Below are 21,798 nucleotides of genomic sequence, written 5' to 3' on the forward strand. Positions count from 1 at the left end.
AGCCTGTGCAGGCTCACAGATGTTCTCAGCTTAATTCTATATGATCATACTTGTCTAATCTGCTTTTTGGGGCCTGTTTGCTGTGCATAGGTGAGGCCAAGTGGACTGTACAGTTGTGACCTCAGACTGTGATCTGCTTCTGGTCAGACTGTTCAGTGTCCTGCAGTAGGTCAGAGACTCACTGTGTGCAGCTCCATAAATACATGCATTTAATTCTGGCAGTTTAGCTCTATCACCCAGTTCCACAGTAACAGCTTTTTCTTTAGTTTTGGTCATTTTAAAGCACGTGGTTTAACTATTTTTTTCAAGTGCATAGTTAACCATTACAAATAAATTGATGCTCAGATATAGAGTCCTGAAAAAGGACTTTGCTCCAGGTCTGTAACTGATTGTTCCAGAGGTGCAGATCCAAGGTAGATGCTGTCTCCCTGGTTTGCTGCTTTGGAGAGGCTGTCAAATCTGGGTATCCAGAACTGCCTGTTACTGTAGTCTGTGTACAAGCTTTTTTCCATTTATAATCCTAGTAGAAACTGTTTCATTTAGTTGATAATTCATTAATTGCACCACAGACTGGGCTGCACTGAGCTTGATAGTACAACTCAGCTTTATTCTTATCATCTCCAGTAGGGGAGGTAAGCCTAGGGAAAATAAAGAGAAGAAGATAAAATACAATTTGGACAATGGGAGTAGTTCTTTAGGTCCAAACTGAAGGAGCCTTCCAGCTGCTCATTGATGAAATGGAAAGGTTTATAGAAGTTAACTTCTTCTAATAGTAGGACAAGTCACTGTGTCTTAAATTGCTAGTTTTAAACTCGCTGTTTAACAACTTCAAAGCATTCTGTTTGAGGAAAATTAATTACTTTACCTGATTTTTGACTTTAACTTTTGTCTGTCTTCCACAAAATAGTTACTAAAACAAGAGATTTTCCTGAATTTAGTGTAAGGGATTTTATACTAACAATTCAACAACCTCCTTTTTTGAGCATCATAACTTACTCCAGTAGCAGGTGCATAAATGGCATGAACAATAAAAGTATCAGGTGGAGGTTTTGTCACTTACACCCATATTGTTACATGAACTATTTTGTGAGTATAAATGACAGAAAAACTTTATTTGCCATTTTTTATTCTCTCTCACTGCATCCACAGTGGTGAGTGTCTTCTTTTCCATTACTGGTGTATTGAACCACCCAAGTGTTTTTTTCCTGTTTTGGAGGAAGGAGGGGTTTTGCTGCTATGAACAGTGAATTCAGACTTGGTTACAGATAATGATCAGTACTTATGGCTGATCTCTTTCTAGAGCAATGCTCTATTCATATGACTGCCCAGAAGTTAACTCATAGGAATATAATTTTAAAAGAACAAACTAACAGTGTTCAGTTGTTTGCTACAGGCTCCAGTCTTAGTTATACCTGTAGTAAGCTCTAACAGTATGTATCAAAATTAATAAAATCAGGATAACAGTGATTTAAAAAATGATAAAAATGGAATAGAGGACAAAAATAGAGTTGGAAAAAATAAGACAAAATTGTATTTTCAAAATAGTGATTAGTACATTGTATGAAGTTATGTAACATTTCTGAGAATTAATAATTTTATGTTTTTCTCTAGGATTCAGAGTTCCCTGTTGACACTGAAGTGAACACATACCTTGAGGGTGCTAAAGAACATACTCAACCCCTGAAATCTGGAGAATATCAACTGAGCAACATTCTAAAAGTGCACGACTTGGCAGTGAGCTGGTAGGAACCATTAACGGCACATTAATTTCATTATGTACGTGTTGAGTTTTATTTTTCAACAGGTCATTGAGAAGCACTTACTGTAAGTAAATTTCTGAAAATTTATTGGCAACATTCAGGGGGACTTTGTCTCCTGAAGAATGTGAAAGGGGGAAAATGATCATGAAATGTGGTAGGAGTGTAAATACAGTAAAACTCCTGGGCAGAACTGTTTACAGATTGAGATTTATCTGTTGTGTAAGAAGGGTGGGATTTAGTAGATATGAAAATGGAAACTAGAGGTAACTGTAAACTCAGATTCTAGGAAACTGAATTATAATGCTGAATATTTTTGCAATTTGTATTTGATTGCAGTTTATTCCCTTGGGTCAAAAAACCAGAAGAGTTTAAATGTAGATTAGCTTGAGCGTGCAAATAGCCTGTAAGCAATGACATTTCAGGGCTAGTTAGCTGCAGCTGAAAAAGAATGAACCTAAAAATATTTTTTAAAAAGTGAGACCTTGTAGCTAAGTTCTGACAGTTCTGCCATATTGCCTAGGTATGAATATATTTTTAAATTAATGTTAATATGCTTTTGTCATTCGCATAAACTTTACATAGGTTGATGCTGTTCTTGCTGTACTCAGAGTGCTGGTAGATCGTTTCTGTAGGTATTTCCCTAAAGAAGAGCTGTATTCCTACACTTAATCAAAGAAACTTAATTTCTTGCTATATCCAAGAACCATAATCCAGTGTAGTTATGCTTTAAGAGTCAAAAACTTGGGCAGTATAAATCTCATGTAGATGAAGAATTTGACAGTTGACTAACTCATTAAAAAAAAAAATCAGTGTTGTGAAGACAGAGGGGTACCATGTAAAGAGGACACAGAGTCAGAGCCAAGGCAGGCAGTGGTACACATGGGTGGATATGTGATGATGTGGGCATAAGGTAAGTTGGCCGTGAGAATAGAAAAAAGATCTTTAACCTTTTAATAATTATAATACAAAGGTCACAGATACTTTCTCTAGGTGACTACCCATATTTTGCAATCAATAACCAACACACTTCTGGGAGCTTTGACCTCACCAGGCAAGCTTCTGCTTAGTCTCAATTTCAGTTTTCTGTCTGGTTTTTAATAATGTTCTCTCAAATAGTATAGTCATATTTGTCCTAGCATGAAAGAGAGCTTGCAACTGGTGTCTCTGTGCTGCTCCTCCAAGGAGGCTGTAGGAAATCCACCCTAAATATTAGTGGGTTCTTTATCTGAAGAACACCAAGTTCCAGAAGGGTGTGTTTAAAAAATACAAACTGAAAAGAAAACCAGTCTGGAGGAGGAAGAGGAAGACACTTCCATACTTGGGAAGGCTGGAAGATTTTCAGTGGATCAGGTGGAGTAACCATCAGTCACACTGTTGTAACCTGTACAGGCTGCATCAGCACCAGCTGTACATCATGGCAGGCTGCAGATGGGCAAGGCTCAAGTCATCATTTCCTTTTTACTCTTTGCCTTGTTAAGTCTCCCTTTACCTCTAGAGGAAGTCAGATTTGAGTTGCAAATTACTCCTGAATGTTGTTGCAAACTACTGGTGAATCTTACAATACATAATGTGTAATTGAAAATATCAGAAGCTCGTGGACTAGTCAAGAAAGGAATCTCTATCAAAGCTTTTCCATTATCTTACAGCTGAACAACAGATAAATATCCTGCATGTTCAGGTTAGACTATTCCTTGTTTTCTTTATCTTTCTTGATTTGTATTTTTCTATCTTTCTTAGTGAAAACATTTTTGTAGACCCTTACATCCAGTGCTTCTAATTATTGCTGGAAGAGATACTTTCATGTGCTGGGGAATTCTAAGTATTTTTTGCAATTGATAACTGGATATCACACCTTAAGGATACAATGCCACTTGAGAAAGTAATTTACAAGAATAAAAATAAATTGGATGTCGTTAAACTTATTTGGAAACACTTTAGAGCTTGGTTGGAGAAACAGCAACTACACTGAAAAAAAACCTGACAGTGAGGATGTGTTTCATATGCTGAAAATATGACATTGACTTTCATGTAAAGATAATGCTTAAAAGAAAATGAGAGTCTGAGGTAGTGCTCTAAAATTAACTGAAATGCTTATTTAAAAATATGTGATAATATAAAAGCATGTGAAGAACAAAAGAATATCAAAGTGTTCTTGAAAAAATGTAAACAATGTAATTGAACTTTTCATTTGCTTAAAAAAAACACCTATGTATGTCGTGGGCCATAGTTTCTACATGGTTAACCATGTCTGAAAAAAAAAAAGTACTTTAAACTTATTTCGATTAACAAAGATTTTTCCTGGCTGAATACTACTGCTTAAAATCAGTCCTTTTAAGTCATGGCAATATAAGACTGTCTTGTTTCTCTTTTTAATGCTAAAGGCTATGTTGTAGGCTGGTTTGCCTTTTTCTGACCATGTTTCCTACAGTATTTTTTTGACACCCTGCTCAATTTCAAACAAATTTGGCAGAGGAATAACAGTCAGAAGTTGTGAGGTTCCCCTGGGTTTCAAGAGAACAGATCTCTGTTTAAGAAAGGGTCACTTTTAGGACCCTGTAAGCTGCAGGTGGCTAAGAACTCCAAGAGGGAATAGAAGTTGCAAATACTCTATTTTTTTGGGGAAGAACTTCAAATGGGGCTTGTCCTTTATTGGATGCTATAGAATCCTATCTCGAGGCACACAGCTAATGCACACAGAGCTTGGCTTATCATTTTTAGTTTGACATAGCAGCTATTCAGTCCCAAATCTGGCTTCCCTTGGAAGTCCAAGAGGTTATTAAATGCATAAATCAAGATTTTTCAGAGAAGAATGACTTAGATTAAATTATCTGTGTAGGGAATTAAATAAAAATGGCCCATTTAAAGGAATTCTGAACTCTCACTAAATGTATTTCTGGTAATTATGATTGTCTGTTTGATTTTACAGACACAAGGGGGAAATCCATATCCACTAGATGAAACTTAATTTTTTCTTGTAGATCATAGGATAGATGGAAAACATTCTGTTGACTTATGAGGCCAGGTTTGCTTTTTTATGACTTAGATTTTGCTCATGAGAGTCAGTGTATCAGAAAGACAGAACAGAATCTGGTTTATCTGTGGATATTACTGGATTCCTTTACATATCCTTAGAAATTGGAACACCTGCAAATCCAAATTCAAGTTTTCACCTGCCATAAAGCTGATGTAGATTATTCTTCAGACCTTCATCAGTATTCATTGAAACGTGTATTGGCTGAGGGGGAGAACCAATCCCTTGGGAAACAATGTTTGTTTTCTGTGAAAGCTGAATGATTCCCACTTTTCAAATCATCCGGTGAGTGTTCCTTTCTGCATTAAGCTCACATTTCTCCAGTGTCCTTTTAAATATCCTGGTAAATCTTATTCTGCCTACAAGAAGCACTGAAACAAGATCTCTAATGGCTAAAGGATCTTCTCAAACTTCCTTGTTCACTTCCTCCTCGCCTGCTTCCTGCATCTTTGCTGTAACCCCAAAGGGTTTCCAATGGAAGGCACTTCTGCAGTCACCACATATGTTGCTACATCTGTCATGGCTTATATTGTCTTCACTTGGGAAAAGAAAGATGCCCACAAAAACATGATTCATGCATTTTTAATGGTTATCACAGCATTGGAAACTAGGACAATATCAGGTATTATTTTGGAGAGATGATTACTTAAGAGGAAGCTGAAAAATAAGCATTTTTTGCCTTTTTTCCCTTTTTTTTTTTTGCTATTTTTTAATATGCCATGGTCTTGTCCTCCTTTTTTCCTTTCCATGCCTCAAACAGAAGTTACAGTCCTCCATTCAAATTTTATTTCATGTTTATCTTGCATAGTCATTGCTTTGATGTAATTACTGGACTCACAGTCAGAAGTAGCATAGAATTCATAAAGTACATGGCCTAATATGTGCACCAGGAGAGGTTTACATTAGATATTGGGAAAAATTTCTTCACTGAAACGGTGGTCAGGCATGGGAACAGGCTGCCCAGGGCAGTGGTGGAGTCACCATCCCTGCAAGTGTTCAAAAGATCTGTGGATGTGGCATTTAGGGGACACATTTTAGCAAGGAACCACAGTGGTGCTGGGTTAACAGTTGGACTTGCTGATCTTAGAGGTCTTTTCCAATCTTAATAAGTCTATGATTCTATATTTTAAATGGATGTTTTACCTACTAGGCATACCTGCATAAATAGAAAATATATTGTATATTATTCTTGTTTACATGTAGCCTCATGTTCTTAAATCCTTTTTCCTTGTTTGATAGTTTGTCAAAGAAAAAGATAGAAAATTGCTAATGCTCTGCCTATGCACAGTAAAAATATGAAGCTGGGAGATAATAGTAAAGAAAAGCAAATACAAAATGTTTGGTGATTATCTCGCCTTTCCTGATGGGCCCAGTAAAAGATAACTTTTCAATAGGGACTAATTCATCATTATATCTTATTATACTAGTTTCCCCTGTTTTTTATCAGTGGATTCCAGAGAAGATTTTAAAGAACTTGTCTCCTTAGAAACCATGCAAATTGACTTGCAGCATAAAATTGTGTAATTGAAATTAAAGGTACGATCTCATAGTGCCTCGTGCCAAGTAATGGAGGTGAAGAAATATTGCAGAACCATGGACTCTTGCCCTCTTTAGTTCCCATTTACTACTTTTTCCTCCTTAACTTATGAATACATATGACCTCACAGGCACATGTGCACATCACACAGAGAAATCAACTTTGCAGGAAAGAGAATTCTTTGAGTGTTGACATGAGGAACTTCTTTGGAAAGAGATTATAGCCTTAAGTTTGTGGTAAAATGAGGATATTGATGTGCATTGTCTCTTTTGAGTTCCAAATTTTCTTTTCAGACAGTATGGTCGTGGGGCAGAGAGAATCTGGCAGTGTGTTAAGAAGCTGGTGTTTTGTTTATGCCAGTCAGACTTTAATACCTGTGCTGAACTCTGTTTTGGTCCTTTATAGACATAACTCCCCCTTTTCTATTTTGTTCCCAAACTTTCACTTTCTTAGAGTCGCCTGTGGGAAGAGCAGGACATTAAGACTGTGCTGTGTATAAATGAGGTAGCAGAAGTAGCACTGCTGATTTTTAAGCAAACATCTTGGTAGTTCTTTCAGTTGTCCCTCCCATTTGCCAGGAGCTCTGTATTAACGTCTCAAAGCAGTTTTATCATGGTCTGTCTTGTCACTCCTTGATTTTCTTTGTGATGCCTGTAGAGTTCTGACAACAGTTACCCTGATGGTTTGCTGAGACTGCTGCCTGTCAAACTGACAAATGTTGTCTCCCTTTCTCCTGTGTTCTGCCCATTTGTTTCCATCTCTCTGTTGTCTTAGAGCTGGTGAAGTAATGTCATTTTATTCTGTGTCTGAACGATGCCAAGCAAAATAGGGTCCATCTACCAAGAGGTGATCAGTCATATGAATCATGTTGTGTCCTTGTGCAACACATGGTAGAAAAGAGGATTCAAAATCCAAAATTCATGTGGAAATTTCCTCTTGAAGAAGAATAATTTAGGGAGGTAAAAAATCCTTACTAATTATTTTCAACTATCTCTTTGCTTCCTAGGGCATTAAAAAAGTTGTTTTTTTTTTATTAAATTACATTTTTCCATTAACAGTAAAACTTTTTAATTGTACCATCATGTGCTGATTTCTTGCATGAATAACCACAGTGAATTGGAGATTTGCATTAGCAATATGAGCTGCTGCTTAATTTTCCTCCAGCTTTTAAAGGTATACATACAAGCATCTCTTCTGTGAGGAAAGATGGAGAGAGCTGGGACTTTTCAACCTGGAGAAAAGAAGGCTCAGGGACAGATCTCATCAGTGTGTGCAAATATCAAAGGGAGGGTGCAAAAAGGTGAGGCCAGTCCCCTTTCAGTGGTGCCCAGTGACAGGGCCAGAGGCAATGCACACATACTGCAGGGTCCCTGTGGTTGTCAGGAAATGCTTTTTCACTGTGAGGATGGCCAAGAACTGACATGCCTGTCCCAGAGAGGTTGTGGAGTCTCAATCCTTGGAAATATTCAAAAGCCATCTGGACATGGTGCTGGGCAACTGGCTCTGTGTAGCCCTGCCTGAGCGAGGGGATTGGACCAGATGACCTCCTGAGGTCCTTTCCAGCCTCAGCATTCTGTGATTTAATTATGTATAGGGCATAAGCACATACATAAATAGGTATAAGTAATATATCTAATAACACTTATAGATGCATGTGCTATTAAATTTGTCTGCTAAATAAGTGTAGATAGTGCAGTTGCGGGATTTGGTTTTTGTGTGTGCTGAAATATTCAAATACTCAATTTTACCTCTTTTGAAATATTCAAATTCTTTCTCTTTTCAGAAGTAGGAGTGGAAGCTTGGGTTAATCCTTATCTCCTTGTACATACGGCAAAAAAATTCCTATTTCTCTTGTTTCCCTCTCTCAATTTTATCAGCCTTTCAATATGTTTGAAGGAGCTAATGTGAAAGATTAAGTGTAGGGTTAACAAGTAACTTGGTGCATCTTGCTGACACAAGGGAGAAACAGGAACTGCTCAGCCTGGGTCACTCTGACAGATCAGTCTGTGTGCTTGCAGGAGAGAGTTTTTTTGTGGTGTTTTAAACTCTTAACTTTAGCAGATATATCCTGTCAAGCATGGTGTGTACACTTAACATTACTTACAGAGGGATGGGAAGAATATACTGTGTGTGTGCTCAGAGGGTTCTGGATATCCTGCCAGCTGAGACCTCGTGCCCATCCTTATCTCCCCAACAGTTTTGTGAGGCAGCTTTGTCATCCTGTGAAATAATTCCTGCAAGATTACCTAAGTGGAAGATCCAGAAATTAAATTCATGTCTTCCAAGTCACAGTCCAGTGCTTTAACCTTCAGTTCCAGAGTATCACTGTTTCCTATACAAATTAAGCTCCTAATTTCTTTCTGCATTAAGGCCCACGTTGTAACCGAGAGGTTATTTCATGGCATCCAGTCTGTTCGTTACCATACAGGCTCTGCAGCAGCTTCAGCACAGTTTGCGTGGAGGAAGAACTCAAAAGGAAAATGTCAGATGTATTTTAGCTCCCTGTAATGCAGTTTAATAGGGAGGAAAAGTGAGCTCTCCGTGAATAATCAGTGAGAAACGGTGTGGATCACACTTGGCTAAGCTCTGTGAGGGCTCTCTGCTGTGGCAGTGTGTGTGCACAGCTCCTGCAGACAACCCTTTCTCCCTCACCTGGAGCTTTTTCTATCTAACACAGCAATAACAGGGGAAGAAAATGGATCCCTCTTCCCGCCCCTCACTTTTTCCTTGGTAAATGTTCCTTCCTGTTCATCTCTAAAGCTTTTGGCTGTCATAGTCTTAAGAAGCCTTTTTATTTCTCATTAGCTTCGTCTGCAGCTTTGGCCACAAGTGATGACTCCTGTGGGAAGGCCTTGGCCGTGGCTGTAACAGGCAGTTTGAAACCATGGCAGCAATAATCTGAAGTCATTGTGTTCTTTTATGGTGCACACATGAAACGAGCTGGGCACCTCTGTAATTTTGTTAGTGAACAAGCAGCTTTACCAGAAAAAAAGAAAATATTCCAGCAGGGTCAATAGAGGGAAAGCACACAGTGTTTTATTTGTCTTTTACTAGTTGTCTTCCTAGTTATTGAAGCAGATTTTACAGAAAAACCTGGAAGCACTTGTTTGCAAAAACATGATTGTAAAAAGATGCTGTTGTACCTTTATTAAGGCTCTTGTGTATTCTCCACAGACTGAAAGTTATGAGACCTGGTAACTGTCAGCTCTACTAAATTTGTTGGTTTTTCTTGTTATTCCCAATAGTCTGTGGACAGAAAGAGGTTGAATAGATTGGATGAGTAATTTTCTGCAAAGTGTTTAACTGAAAGCAATCAGCCTGTGGTGATCCAGCCGCTCTGAACACCAAATAAACTAAAAAACTAAATATTTAATTCAATTGAGCTTATGCTGAACAGATGTACTTTATGAAAAATGAAAGAAATGGTTTTGACACTTGTCATATGGAATGAAGTAGTAACTTTAAAGGCAGTAATTTTAAAAACAAGTTTGCTTATAAATGTATTTTACAAAGTGTGAACAAGATGTTGAGATTTTATTGGAATGAAATATATTTGTGAGCTTTAAAAAGGTACTAATTTACATAAGAGAATTCATATTGTGGGAAATTTTTTTTTAAATGCTCAAATTTTTTTAGAAGGGTAAAATGCTAAACTGGGATTTTGAAAAGGTGAATTATATCATGATGCTTCATTGACTTGGGTACAATTCTAAATAATTATCTGCAAAAAGATCCTCAATTAGGGTACAAGACTGAATTTTTCTTGTAAATTGAACAGCCATTTACCTTTGTATTATCTATTTCACACTCATTCAGAACTGGTATTTGTCGAGAAAGAAATAGTTTCTTAAGGATGGTTAGAGGCTTTGTTTTGATTCTGCATGTCAGTTTTAAAGTTTTCTAGTATTTGGCAATGAATTTCTCCATGTAAAGAAACATATGTCTTTGGGAAAAGTAATTTTTTTAAAAAGTGGAGTTTTTAAGCAGTCTTTATAAAAGACTTTATAAATATTGGAGTCAGCAATAGCTGTACAATTAGTTTATAGATAAGTGGTGTGTTTTCTGGGAAGGTGAGGAGCATTGTGGAATGATGTTTCTGAGAACCAGAGAGTAGTCAGTGTTGTGACAGAGAAGAAGGAAGAGAACCATAACAATATATGACTCTAGAAATGTTATATATTATAAATAGATAAAGTGACTTACATCAATACAAGAATGATGCCTAATGTACAAAAATAACCTGAAATAATACATTAAGGTTGCACTTGCCGTGTTTTAATGAGGAATTCAATTTGCCAAAGCATTTAATGCATTGCAATTAAATGCCATAAAGCACTTTTCATTCATTGATTCTCTCCTGTAGAAATTGCAAATTGACTTAGTAGTGCTTATGATCTTTTCTTATTCTTAGTCTGACCTATGATAAGGTGAGTGTGGATTAGAAGCCTCCTGTACTAATGATTCCTTTGTATTGGCTGAGGTAATAGGAACTGAAATCACCTGCCTTTCATTTGCAGGCCAGTTCCAGAACCCGAATATGAAACCTCTGAGAGTTTTGGGTATTTATGGTTGCAGTGATGTAAAGATACAACACTAACACAGAGGTACATAAAAAATGGCAGCTTCTATTTGCATAACTGTATCTCCTAATCCCTATGGAAAACTCTCCTATTGGTGCTTTATCTTCATATCTGAAGTTCAAAATATTTTCAGTTAGGGTTTTTTTTTGCTATATAAACATTTTTAAATGTGATTTTCGATTATTAAAATGAACATAGTACTTGAACTGTAGTAGCTTCAGTGTGTCTGAAGAAAAGCAAGATAAATATATAAGAAATTTAAAGAAGAAAGTGGGTGTATTTACTCTTATTGGAGTGAGTAACTGCATAGCTGGCCAAAAAAAAAAAAAGAATTGTTGGATTGTGGGCAACCCTGCTGCATTGCTGAATGAAAGTACATAAGTACAAAAGGACAATAAGGAGAAATACCTGTGAAAACTGCAGGAATGATACGGAGTCTTTCCTCAGGACATTCACATTGTTTGTGCTTCGCTGTAGTTAAGATGATGCTTAACTTTTAATATACGCTACAGAGTTTTCTCAGACGCTGTCTTTTTTACCTGATGGAATAACCTTTGGACTATCACAGAATGGTTGGAATTCTCCCACGTAGACAAAAGAAGTGTAGATATGGTTTTAGACAGTTGTGAACACTGCACGTGAAGGTGACACAGGGTAAAGTTCTGTGTTCAAAATACTGAGGAATTGCCTTTCCTTTACTCTTGCAGGGTGTGCCTATAAAGTAAGGTAAGAGAGCACTCCCTTGTGGTTTCACTGTATAGAGTGTTTGGAACTGCCCAGAAAAAGCATCTCCAAGGTGACAGCTTCAGTATCTTGGGCTCTGCATTCTTGAACAAATGCCATTTCTCTTGCACTTGAAAATACACAGTGTTACAGAGCTGTACTTTCAAGACAGGATTATAGCAGAATGAAATTTAAGATCCCATATTTGTGAAATGTCTGGCATGACTGCTAAATGCTGACCTTTTGATTTCCTTACAAATCTGATTATGGAAATTACTTCACACTTGCGCTACTGTCCCATTGCAGGTGTGCCTGTGTATTTCCCCATTTCGTATCTTACATATACAAAAACATACATATTGAAAGTATTCATAAAATATGCATACTGTTTCTTTTATATTGCCTCCTCCTAGAGATGATTTCATTTTTATTCCATTCTAATTTCAGTATTCATGGTAAGTTCTGAAAATACCGATATTTGACACACTTGGAGCTGTGCAACTGATAAAATTGACAGTAAAAGTAAGAGTTGAACTCAGTTTGAAAGGTGAAGTTGTAAATCTGTTGAGAAGCATGTTCCAGTCCCATGGGAGGAGAGTGGATTGCCCTGGGTTTATGACTTGTAATGCTGAAGCTGACTTTAAAAGGTTTGTTGGCCTGCCCTCACCACAATTCCTTCCGTGTTCCTCTACTTGTGATTCCCATTTTTAATTTTCCAGAACTATCTTCCTGGAGAATTTCCAGCATTAGAAAATGTCCAAATAAAATTGATCAGGAAATCAAGCAACAGAGAATCCTGTATATCTGGAGTGCTTTGCCAAAGTCAACCTTTATGGAGAAAAACCTTTCCAGTAGCTTCATCTCTGTATGTGATGTCCATTCTTCTAGCAGTATTTTAGGCTGGGCTACATATTTCTTGCTGTAGTTAACAGAGCTTGGAATAGCATACCACTGCCAGGAATTCAGTGGTAGATTTTTAACACTTGGGTTTGAAGGAGATGCCATAAAAACAAGAGGCTGTGCATTGTCTGTAGCGGTGCCTTTGTTGCTCCTGGCTGCGAGAAGGATGATGTGTCCTTGTGCTGAAACAAGTCCTTAGGAACTGCTGGAAGATGCATGGCAGTGGTGAGTTATGGTTATGGGTTTATTTACTGGATAGACTTTAATTGCTGCTGTTATAATTAATTAGGACTGGCATAAAACTAGAAAATTTTGTGAGTATCATAATTAGATCACATTGGTTTGTGGGTTTTGCCTCCACTAAGTTCTGTGCAGATCAGCTAAGGAGTAAGGGATCTTAACTAGGGATTTGGGAGCTATGAAATGCAGCAGATGTATGGCAGTAATAATCTTACTTGAATATTTTCACTAATGCAGAAAATTTTCATGGGTTGTGCTCGACTTCAGGGACAAACTTTCTATATCACATAAGTGCTCAAATTCTAATTCAGATCCAACTTTCAGCAGCTACTCTGCAGGTGTATAAACAAACATCCATACTGCAGGAAAGAGCAATTCTCTTGTAGGGATTTGGACAACATGACTAGATTTCCTTGGGGATGCTCAGCATATTCCAAAAATCTCATGTCAATTGTAGATGTTGCTAAAATTTGAAAAATCTGTGGAGATTTTAGTTCAGTCTTAAACTACATTGTTAAATTCCTCTTAGGATTTCTCAGTCATCAAAGTGGGGCAAATGATGTAAGGAACAAACTGCGTCTGTCAAACCAGACAAAAGAACATCTTGATTTTGATTTTACAGTAATTGATACTAAATGCTAGAATAGTAATTGTCAGCTTTACTTGGATCTCTTTCTTTTCTTGTTTCAAAACAATTAGGTTTACAACTCTAACTTGTGATCAAAACAAAACTGATGGAGATTTCAAATCCCAGGCCCTGGGACATAGATGTTTGCATTTGAAATAAAAATGTCACCCAGGTGAATGTTTGTCTAAGGTGTGATCATCTTTGTTTCCTTCTGAGAGTTCACAGTCATGGAAGTTAATGGACTGCAACGCTGGAAACTGAAGTTTCTACATTTATCAGGGCTATTTCCAGACTAAATGTTTGTTCTGTTGATATTTATTTGGTTTGGGTTTTTTTTTCCTTAAAAATAAAACCATCTGTGTGTGAAATGGCATGTTTCAGGCAGTGGCTGTCCAAAACTAAACAAGTGTATTTATTTAAATTTATGGTTTGTAGTTGTCCATATAGCTGCAGACAGGACTTTTTATTTAACTTTATTTTTATATTTTGATTTTAAAATTCATTCAGAAATAGAGGTTATTTTCAATCTTTTATATTAATTTCTTGTATTGAAAAGAGCGAACTTGTGATTTGCTATAAAGGGAAGACTCTTGGGTAGGTCCCTGTCTGATACTCAAAAACATTTTCCTTTTAAAATAGTATTTAAAGTGGTAGAGGTTTGAGAACAACAAAATGAATTAAAAAACCCAACACCACGTTATTATTTAGGACTGAATGACAGATTATTCCACACTCTAGAAACAGCAGTTAAGAAAGAAAGAAAGAAAGAGAGCCCTTCAGACAAGTGCTGGCCAAAGTCTTTTCAATGTTGCTGTGACCATTAGACCTCTTAACTGGGCTGTGGAAGGAGGTAGGAGAGGAATTTGTTTACATATTTGACTTTTTTCAAATATATTTGAGTTTTTAAACTTAAAATCAGTGAAGTCCCTGTGCTTCTGTTTGTTACATTTTTTGCTTTTCATATGTTTCAGGCCAGGAAACCAAGCCTCATTCTACTAAGCAACTGTACAGCAACTTTTAAGACAACTTTAAGATATTCAGTAAGATTTTACAGGAATTGATGCTGCCAAATGCTGTAGTGCTTCCCCAAGCACTGCTATTTTAACGTATCCTTCTTATGCAAGTGTCTGTCTTAGTAAAATATGTACATATTTATATCACTGCTTTCAAAAGCAGGAGCACCATCAGCCAGCAAATGAGCAGCACTACTTGTGTCACCCAATTAGGAATTTTTCTGGTGAAACTTTATGTAGTTTTTCAAACCAAATTCATGGAATCATGGAATGGTTTGGGTTGGAAGGACCTTAAAACTCATCTCCTTCTAATCCCCTGCCATGGGCAGGGACACCTTTCACTAGACCAGGTTGCTCCTGTTCCATCCAACATGGCTTTAAGGTAAGTAGCATCCTTTAGTTACTCCACAGTATTAACTGGCCTGTGGGGGAGGCAGGGAGGCAAGGAAGGTCTCAGTGTGCTTTGAACAGTGTTTAAATGGATTAGTCACCTCTCAGGAGACAGATAGTGGCAGGGGAAGGACAAACAAGACAGCAGTAAATGAAGAAAGATTGATGGCCACTGAGATCAGTGAGAGTTTTCTGTCTAAAACTGACTTCCCTGGGTTTCTGAGCCTTCAGGCCAAAAATAAAAAAAAAAAAAAAAAAGACAACATTGTTTTAATGCTGTATCCTGGTCTAGTGGTAAGTATTTGTGGTTCCATTATACAACTTTAGGTGTGTGTATTTGTGCAAAGAACCAACCCCAAGACCTTTCAATCAAATGTAGACAAAGAGGTACTGTAAATACAGTTTCTTAAGAGATTAAAGTCATAACAGAATCCAAGAAGTAGAAAATGAAAAGTAAGGTTGTGCAGGTATTTAAGGTTTTGAAGTCTTCTTGTTTTTGTTTTTTTTTTTTTCTCTTTTTAGAAAGAAGACACATTTTTCTTTGACAGGTTGCAAAATAAAACTGCAAAATTCAGTTTGATGCCTGAGTTTTGTAATGAGGTTAGAGCTGTGTGACCTTGCAGTTGGGAACTCTGGACACAGGTGAAACTCGGTTGTGCACAGTCGTGCTTGGGGAGGTGTGAAGAGGAGGAGGAGGAAGGAGAAGACAGAAGAAAATATATCAGCTGGTGTAGCTTAAATAGGACAAGGTTGGGATTGTGGTGGCATAACTTGGATAATCACTGAAATTTTGAGTACGTTTTTTGATGAGGTCTCAAGAGCCCTCTGAATTAAACAGTAGGTGCAAAGTATTTACAAATAACTTCTAATCCATGGGCATCCTCAACCTGGTTTTATGCTTAAATGATAGACTTGGCCGTGTTTGCTTCCTCCTCTCTTTGGGGTTGGTTTTTATCATTCTTTAGTATCACTTCTTGAGTCCTTTATTCTCTTTAGACTTTATATCAATCGTGGTGTAAGGTTGACTCTGTTTCTCTAGTAATTTAGACAGATTGAACCAAATGCTCCATAAAAAGCAAGGAGGGGAGTGCGAGCACAGAGTCCATACGGAAAGGACATACTGATGAAGCACTTTATCACATAGTAGCAGTTATAACTTACGTTAGAGCCACAGCTCTGAAAGGTTTATTATGTGTAATTGTGATAATAAATCACAGTAAATTTCTCTAGCATTTAAAACGATTTTTAAATACCATACTTGTGTAAGCTTTTTTGAAAGTCATGTGGGAATTATTTAATGTTAAACTGAGGATTTTGGTGTTTTTAATGAGCTGGGAGTACGTGCAGAGTGGTTTGGCTGTATTTCAGTTTTTGTAGATTACTTGGATCTGTTAATTAATACAGCCCTTTGAGACCTTTTTGTGAAAATTAATGGGTTCCCTGAAGAATAACATTCCAAATGCTGGAGATCTGCAAGACTTTTGAGACTGGTGCTATTTTAAATTATGCCAGAGTTTACTAGATTAAACATTATCTGTTGATGTGAGAAGGACAGGAATTCACAAGAGGCATACCAAAGATAAACTACCCATTTTTACTCATTTTATTTTCCCTATCTACACAAAATATATAAATTAAAAAATTTTTCAGTAATGTGAAGATTCAGAAATAACTAAGTGGGAGGGAAACATTTGAAAATAAAGCCTAAGAGGAACAACTTGCCCAAGGAGAGAAGCACTCCTTGCATCACTTGGAGGATTGTCCTCCCCCTGCCCATACATCTGGGAGTCTTCATAGTTTAGATACAGGAACTGAATCTGCACTAGTCTTGAGCAGGCTGACACTGGAGACTGTGAGCAAGAAACTGAGCCTGTGTTAACTTGGGAGAACTGGTTTTTTTACCCTCACTTTCAGGAAATTTAGTGGTCTAGACTTCTTTGCTCCCCACATTGAATCACCATTGTTGCAGGAAGGTGACTAATTGAACCATGGCATGAGTTAGTTTTCTTTACCAGTCATAAATTAAGCAGTGCTGGGATGCATTAGGAAGAGCTTTGCCAGAAGGTTAAGGGAGGTGATCCTACCCATCTGTTCAGCCCTAGTGAGGCACATCTTAAGTGCTGTGTCCAGTTCTGGGCTCCCCAGGACAAGAGAGACATGGAGGTCCTGGAGCAGATCCAGCAGAGAGCCATGGAGATAATTAAGGGACTGGAACATCTCTTACAAGGAAAGGCTGAGGGAGCTGGACCTCTTTAGCCTTGAGACAGCTGAGAAGGGACCTCCTCAGTGTGTGTCAGTGTCTGCAGGGAGGTGTCAGGGGATGGACCAGCCTCTCCTCGGTGCTGCTGAGCAACAGGACAAGAGGTAATGGGCAGGAACTGATGCGCAGGAAGTTCCCCTGAACATGAGGGAGAACTTAGTTGTGTGGGTGACTGAACACTGGAACAGATTGCCCACAGAGGTGTGGAGTCTCCCTCACTGGAGAGATGTTCCAGAACTGTCTGGACACAATCCTGTGCCATGTGCTTTGGGATGACCCTGCTGGAGCAGGGAGGTTGGACCAGATGACCCACAATGATCCCTTCCAATCTGACCCATTCTGGGATTATGTAAGTCATGGCTGGGCTTCGCGAACGAAGATTTGGGAAAGGTCTCTACCCACGTTTGTCACAAGCGCGCTGGTGGCTAAAAAGGCCAATACGAGACAGGCATGTCCGGTTACAAAAGGCACAGCAGAAAGGCTCCTTAGATGGTGTATTCTGCAAGGCACGATTCTTTCTGCGTTGTCTTTTCTCCTCAAGGGTGATCCTGCCTGCTTTCTCAAAGGCATCAGCAGCATTATAGATGTTGTGTCCTTGTATCTTTTCTTCGGGGCTCCTCTCATGCGGCAGCCAGTGGCAAGTTCACCATAAAGCAAGATCTTAGGGAGGCGGTGGTTGGTCCTTCACCCTGGAGACGTGCCCTGCCCAGCACAGCTGTGTTCTCAGCAACATGGCCTTAATACTTGTGACTGCTGCTTGTTCTAGAACAGATGTATTGGTCACAAAATCTGACCAGTGGACGTTTAGGATTGTTCGGAGGCAGCATTGATGGAAGCGTTCTAGGTGATGCAGATGGTGGCAGTAGATGACCCATGATTCAGATCCATATAAGAGAGCAGACAGCACAATGGCTCTGTAAACACTGATCTTTGTACTTTTCTTCAAGTGTTTATTTTGCCAAACTCTTTTATGGAGTCTTCCAAAAGCACTGAATGCCTTAGCTAACCTGTTGTCTATCTCCCCGTCAATCTTACCATCCAAGGAGATGAGCTACCTAGGTAATTAAACTGCTGAACTGATTTGAGCTCTGATTGGCCAATGGTGATATGGGGATGATGGAAGGCTTCCTGAGGTGCGGGCTGATAGAGAACTTCTGTTTTCTTTAAGCTGACTTCCAGCCCAAAGAGCTCAGCAGTGTCTGCAAAGCAGGATGTTAAATGCTGCAGAACTGCTTCTGTGTACATTTGATACTGTACTGATGGAGACCTTTTCAACCTAAGGTGACTGAAGGCCCACACCAAGACCCTAAACCATCTTGTCCGGGAGCTGCTTTATGCTGATGACGCCACTCTTGTCGCTCACACATGTGAGTGAGTAGACTGTGAATTATTGATATGATCTTGAAAATCATCCCCATTACTGTAATTGTGCCTTGAATCTGTACACTCATCACTTCCAATTGGTCACTGCTGTTGTCTTTGGAAAAAACTGTGTGGTATAGTGTAAAGTCAGATTTTTTGACATGCAGACAGTACCTGAACATGCCTTTGAGACAAATCTTACAACAAGTTTATATTCTTTACTTCTGCTGGGTATTGTCAATCTAATATATCAGTTCTCCTGCTCTTCTGCTTTATGTATCATTTTGAAGGTTTTAGCTAAATCTTTATGTATAGTCTGGAGAGGTGGTTTGGTTTTAATTTTTGACCCAAGTTTATGTATGCAATATGTATCACACACTTCAGCCTACTCTAGTCTAAATTGGAATTCCCTCTTGGTTTTGTCTTTGGACCTGCTGATGATCTTTCAGTTGTACAAAACCTCTTTCTGTGGTCCTTTTTTGTTTGTTTTGGGTTTTTTTGTGGCTTTTGTTTAATTGGTTCTACCCTGTTTGGGGGAAGCTACAGTTAAAACAGATACAGGAACTTGAATAGTTTCATTTACATGTCTTTGCCTCTCATTGAGGTCAGGCCAGTTCTGAGGCTGCCGTTTGCAGAGAAAAGAACAAGGAGCTGCTGCAGACGGCTGTAGCAAGTACAAGCACCTTATTAAGAACAGAGTCAGGTCTCTGTGGGGATTTTGAGCACTTCAGCATTAATTTTACACTGGGAGCTGCTCTTTGCTGCCCTTTCTGCCTTTGAAGTTTTTTGGGTTTTTTTTGCTGTACTTTAGAGCACACATTGATGGATGCTTATCAGCCTGAAAGTTATCCTTTTCTGATGAAAGATAGGCCTGCTCAGCAAAGGCTGCATCTGCTGGAATGAAGTCACGTGAGACTCTTCTCGAGTGCTGTCAGTAACACTCATTTAATTTAGATCCATGGTCTTTTATCACTGAATTTAGAATTTAATTTGCTTGTTAACTTTGATTTTGTGACCTGCTCGTACCATCGGCAGAACCTTTCAGTTGAGTGAAGGATTTCAAAGTAATGACCCCAGTCTTAAGCTTGATTTAAGATGTTAATTTGCCATGAAATTCTCATGTTTCCAACCCTTCTGCAAGTCTTAAATACCTGCTGCTTCCTGAGTGATGTGCTCCTTTGCTGAGCTACTGACTGACAGTTCCTACCCTGAGTGAAAGGTGCAATCAGGGAGTACTTTTTTCTGGGTCAAGAGGCAACAGCTTTAATACAGTTCTCATTCCATGCTGTTATAAGCCCCACAGAGTGTTTTATACTTCATATTGCATTTGAAAGTAATAGAATAGTGTTAGTGGAAGGTGATTGGATGCTGAAAAATGGTAGCTCTTTCATTATAAAAATTGGATGTTCGAGGCATTTAGGAACATACATGAATTAAATGGCACAAAAGGTACCCGAGTTCAGAAATCTCAGCTTCTCGTCCAGAGAAAATGGAAAAGCTTACAAAATTCAGGTGATAAAATACTAGTTAACAAGATGGCTTATGCTGTATAGACTTGAGGTTTTGCTTTCTGAAGATTTGTACAGTCTTTGTAAGGAGTAGCTTGCCTGTATAATAGGGGTGTTTGGAGAGGAAAATGTTTGATGAAGGCATTATAATACTTACTGATATGTAAGTTCTGGTTAATTTAATTTCATTAAAATGTAAGTACGCCAGAGTCTTGTACCTGGAGAGCTGCTCTTGCAGGTGCCTGTAGCTTTTGAGATTATGACAGCAGCTTTAAGAGATGGAATAGTTTGTCCTGTCAGTCAGTAGCATGAGCAGGGAATACAAGGAAATGCAGTTTTTCAAGCAATTGCCCTCCCACTTATAACCTATAAACTCTTTAAATACCAGAGATTATAGCTAATTCTAGTGTTGCTGATTCTTATAGTGCTATGACAAGTTTCATGGAATTAACTTGGTTTTTTTCCTTTTTGCTGGTTTAAGTGTTATTTTGTGTGACTGAATATGTGACCAAATACAGGAGAATCCTTTCCTCTGCTAAAAAAAATCACCAACAAATGCAACCAATAAAAGAAAGCTTCTGTGGAGAGCCACTCAAAACCAGGAGAATGTTGGTGGGGTTTTTTCCCATTTGCTTTTAAAAATCTATTATTTTAATACTGACTTCATGACTGTAGAACCAGACAGCGCTTCTGCCAGCAATTCACTAGAGCTAAGGACTCTTCACTGTGTCTGAAATTCAAACCTGTATTTGCCAGTTTAGGAGTCTTTTGTCTCTTTATCGTTTTCTAGGTTGGAGGCTTGGAGTTTTGTTAAGGTTGTGTTGGTGTATTGATAAAGGCTCCTGAATAGAACTCCCAGCAGTGTTCCTTGGCACTGCAGAAATCAGTGTAATTCCCGTTTGGGCTGGATTGCCACAACACTGGTGTGTTGTTAACACGATCCAGCCCCATGACTGGACCATAGCAGTGTTACCTTGGGCCTCAGGTAATGAATTTCGTATGCTAATGAGCAGATGTGTGAAAACTTATTTACCTTTTGGTTCTTTTTCTTTACTCTGTTTTCATTCATACTGTTTTATAGAACACAGATAAAGCTCCTGTAGAGGTTGGCAGTGTGACCTTTTCCTTTGCTCATCGTTCTTTGTAGAACTGATGTTTGAATCATGCAGTTGTACAAAATAATACAATGTAATTTAGGTTTTTACAGAGAAGTCACTTAATTTTTCATTTCTCGAGTAAAACCTCCACGCATTCCAGTTTTTGAACATGTTTGTAATAACCTGTTTAGACAGTTGTTGCTTGTTTAAGCAGTAAGAACTTGACTGTATGCATTTCATAGTTAAGTAAATGAAATGGAATTTGAAATACTTCACTAATAGAAAAATCATCTAATTCTGGTTGAAAATTGAAGATGGGTTTTCAGTGATACCATGCTTTCATTTAACAACGTAATGCCTTTCTGCTCACCCAAAAGGCAAAAACTCAATGACAAATGATGGCACTGCAGTCTCTTCTTACTTTATGTCGTACCATTATCAGTATTTTATTCAAACCCACTGACATTTCTTGCATGGTGCAATAACCTCAGTCAGCAGGAAATGCACAAAATAAATAATTGCAACTTCTCCATCAGCATAACCCGGTTCCATATACTGCAAGCTGAATAAAATGAGAGGAATTAATGGAGTTACAGGCAAAAGCCCCAGAGCAATCACGATTCGGTGATATTAAATTAACAAGTAATTGCATTAAATTAAAGTCACAGTCCTGTCTTAATTCACAATACATTTCTTACAGCTGAACTGTGGGCTTCTGTGTGTCTCTTGCTCTTGAGGAATGGAGCTTGAACAGATCTCCCAGTCCTCT

The 21,798-nt window shown here is 38.3% G+C and overlaps 1 protein-coding gene across 3 annotated transcripts in view; it reads left to right on the forward strand.

The window, feature by feature from the left end:
* Window positions 1-21,798, forward strand: part of SPAG16 (sperm associated antigen 16) — a 379,115-nt gene that overhangs the window by 54,122 nt on the left and 303,195 nt on the right. For all 3 annotated transcript variants that reach the window (XM_027636865.1, XM_027636864.1, XM_027636867.1), the window contains exon 10: window positions 1,612-1,742. In XM_027636865.1, coding sequence (XP_027492666.1) covers window positions 1,612-1,742 — 131 coding nt within the window. The remainder of the gene's footprint in view (window positions 1-1,611; window positions 1,743-21,798) is intronic.

This window comes from Corapipo altera, unplaced genomic scaffold (assembly GCF_003945725.1).
Source record: "Corapipo altera isolate COAL_440 unplaced genomic scaffold, ASM394572v1 45, whole genome shotgun sequence".
Taxonomy (NCBI): domain Eukaryota; kingdom Metazoa; phylum Chordata; class Aves; order Passeriformes; family Pipridae; genus Corapipo; species Corapipo altera.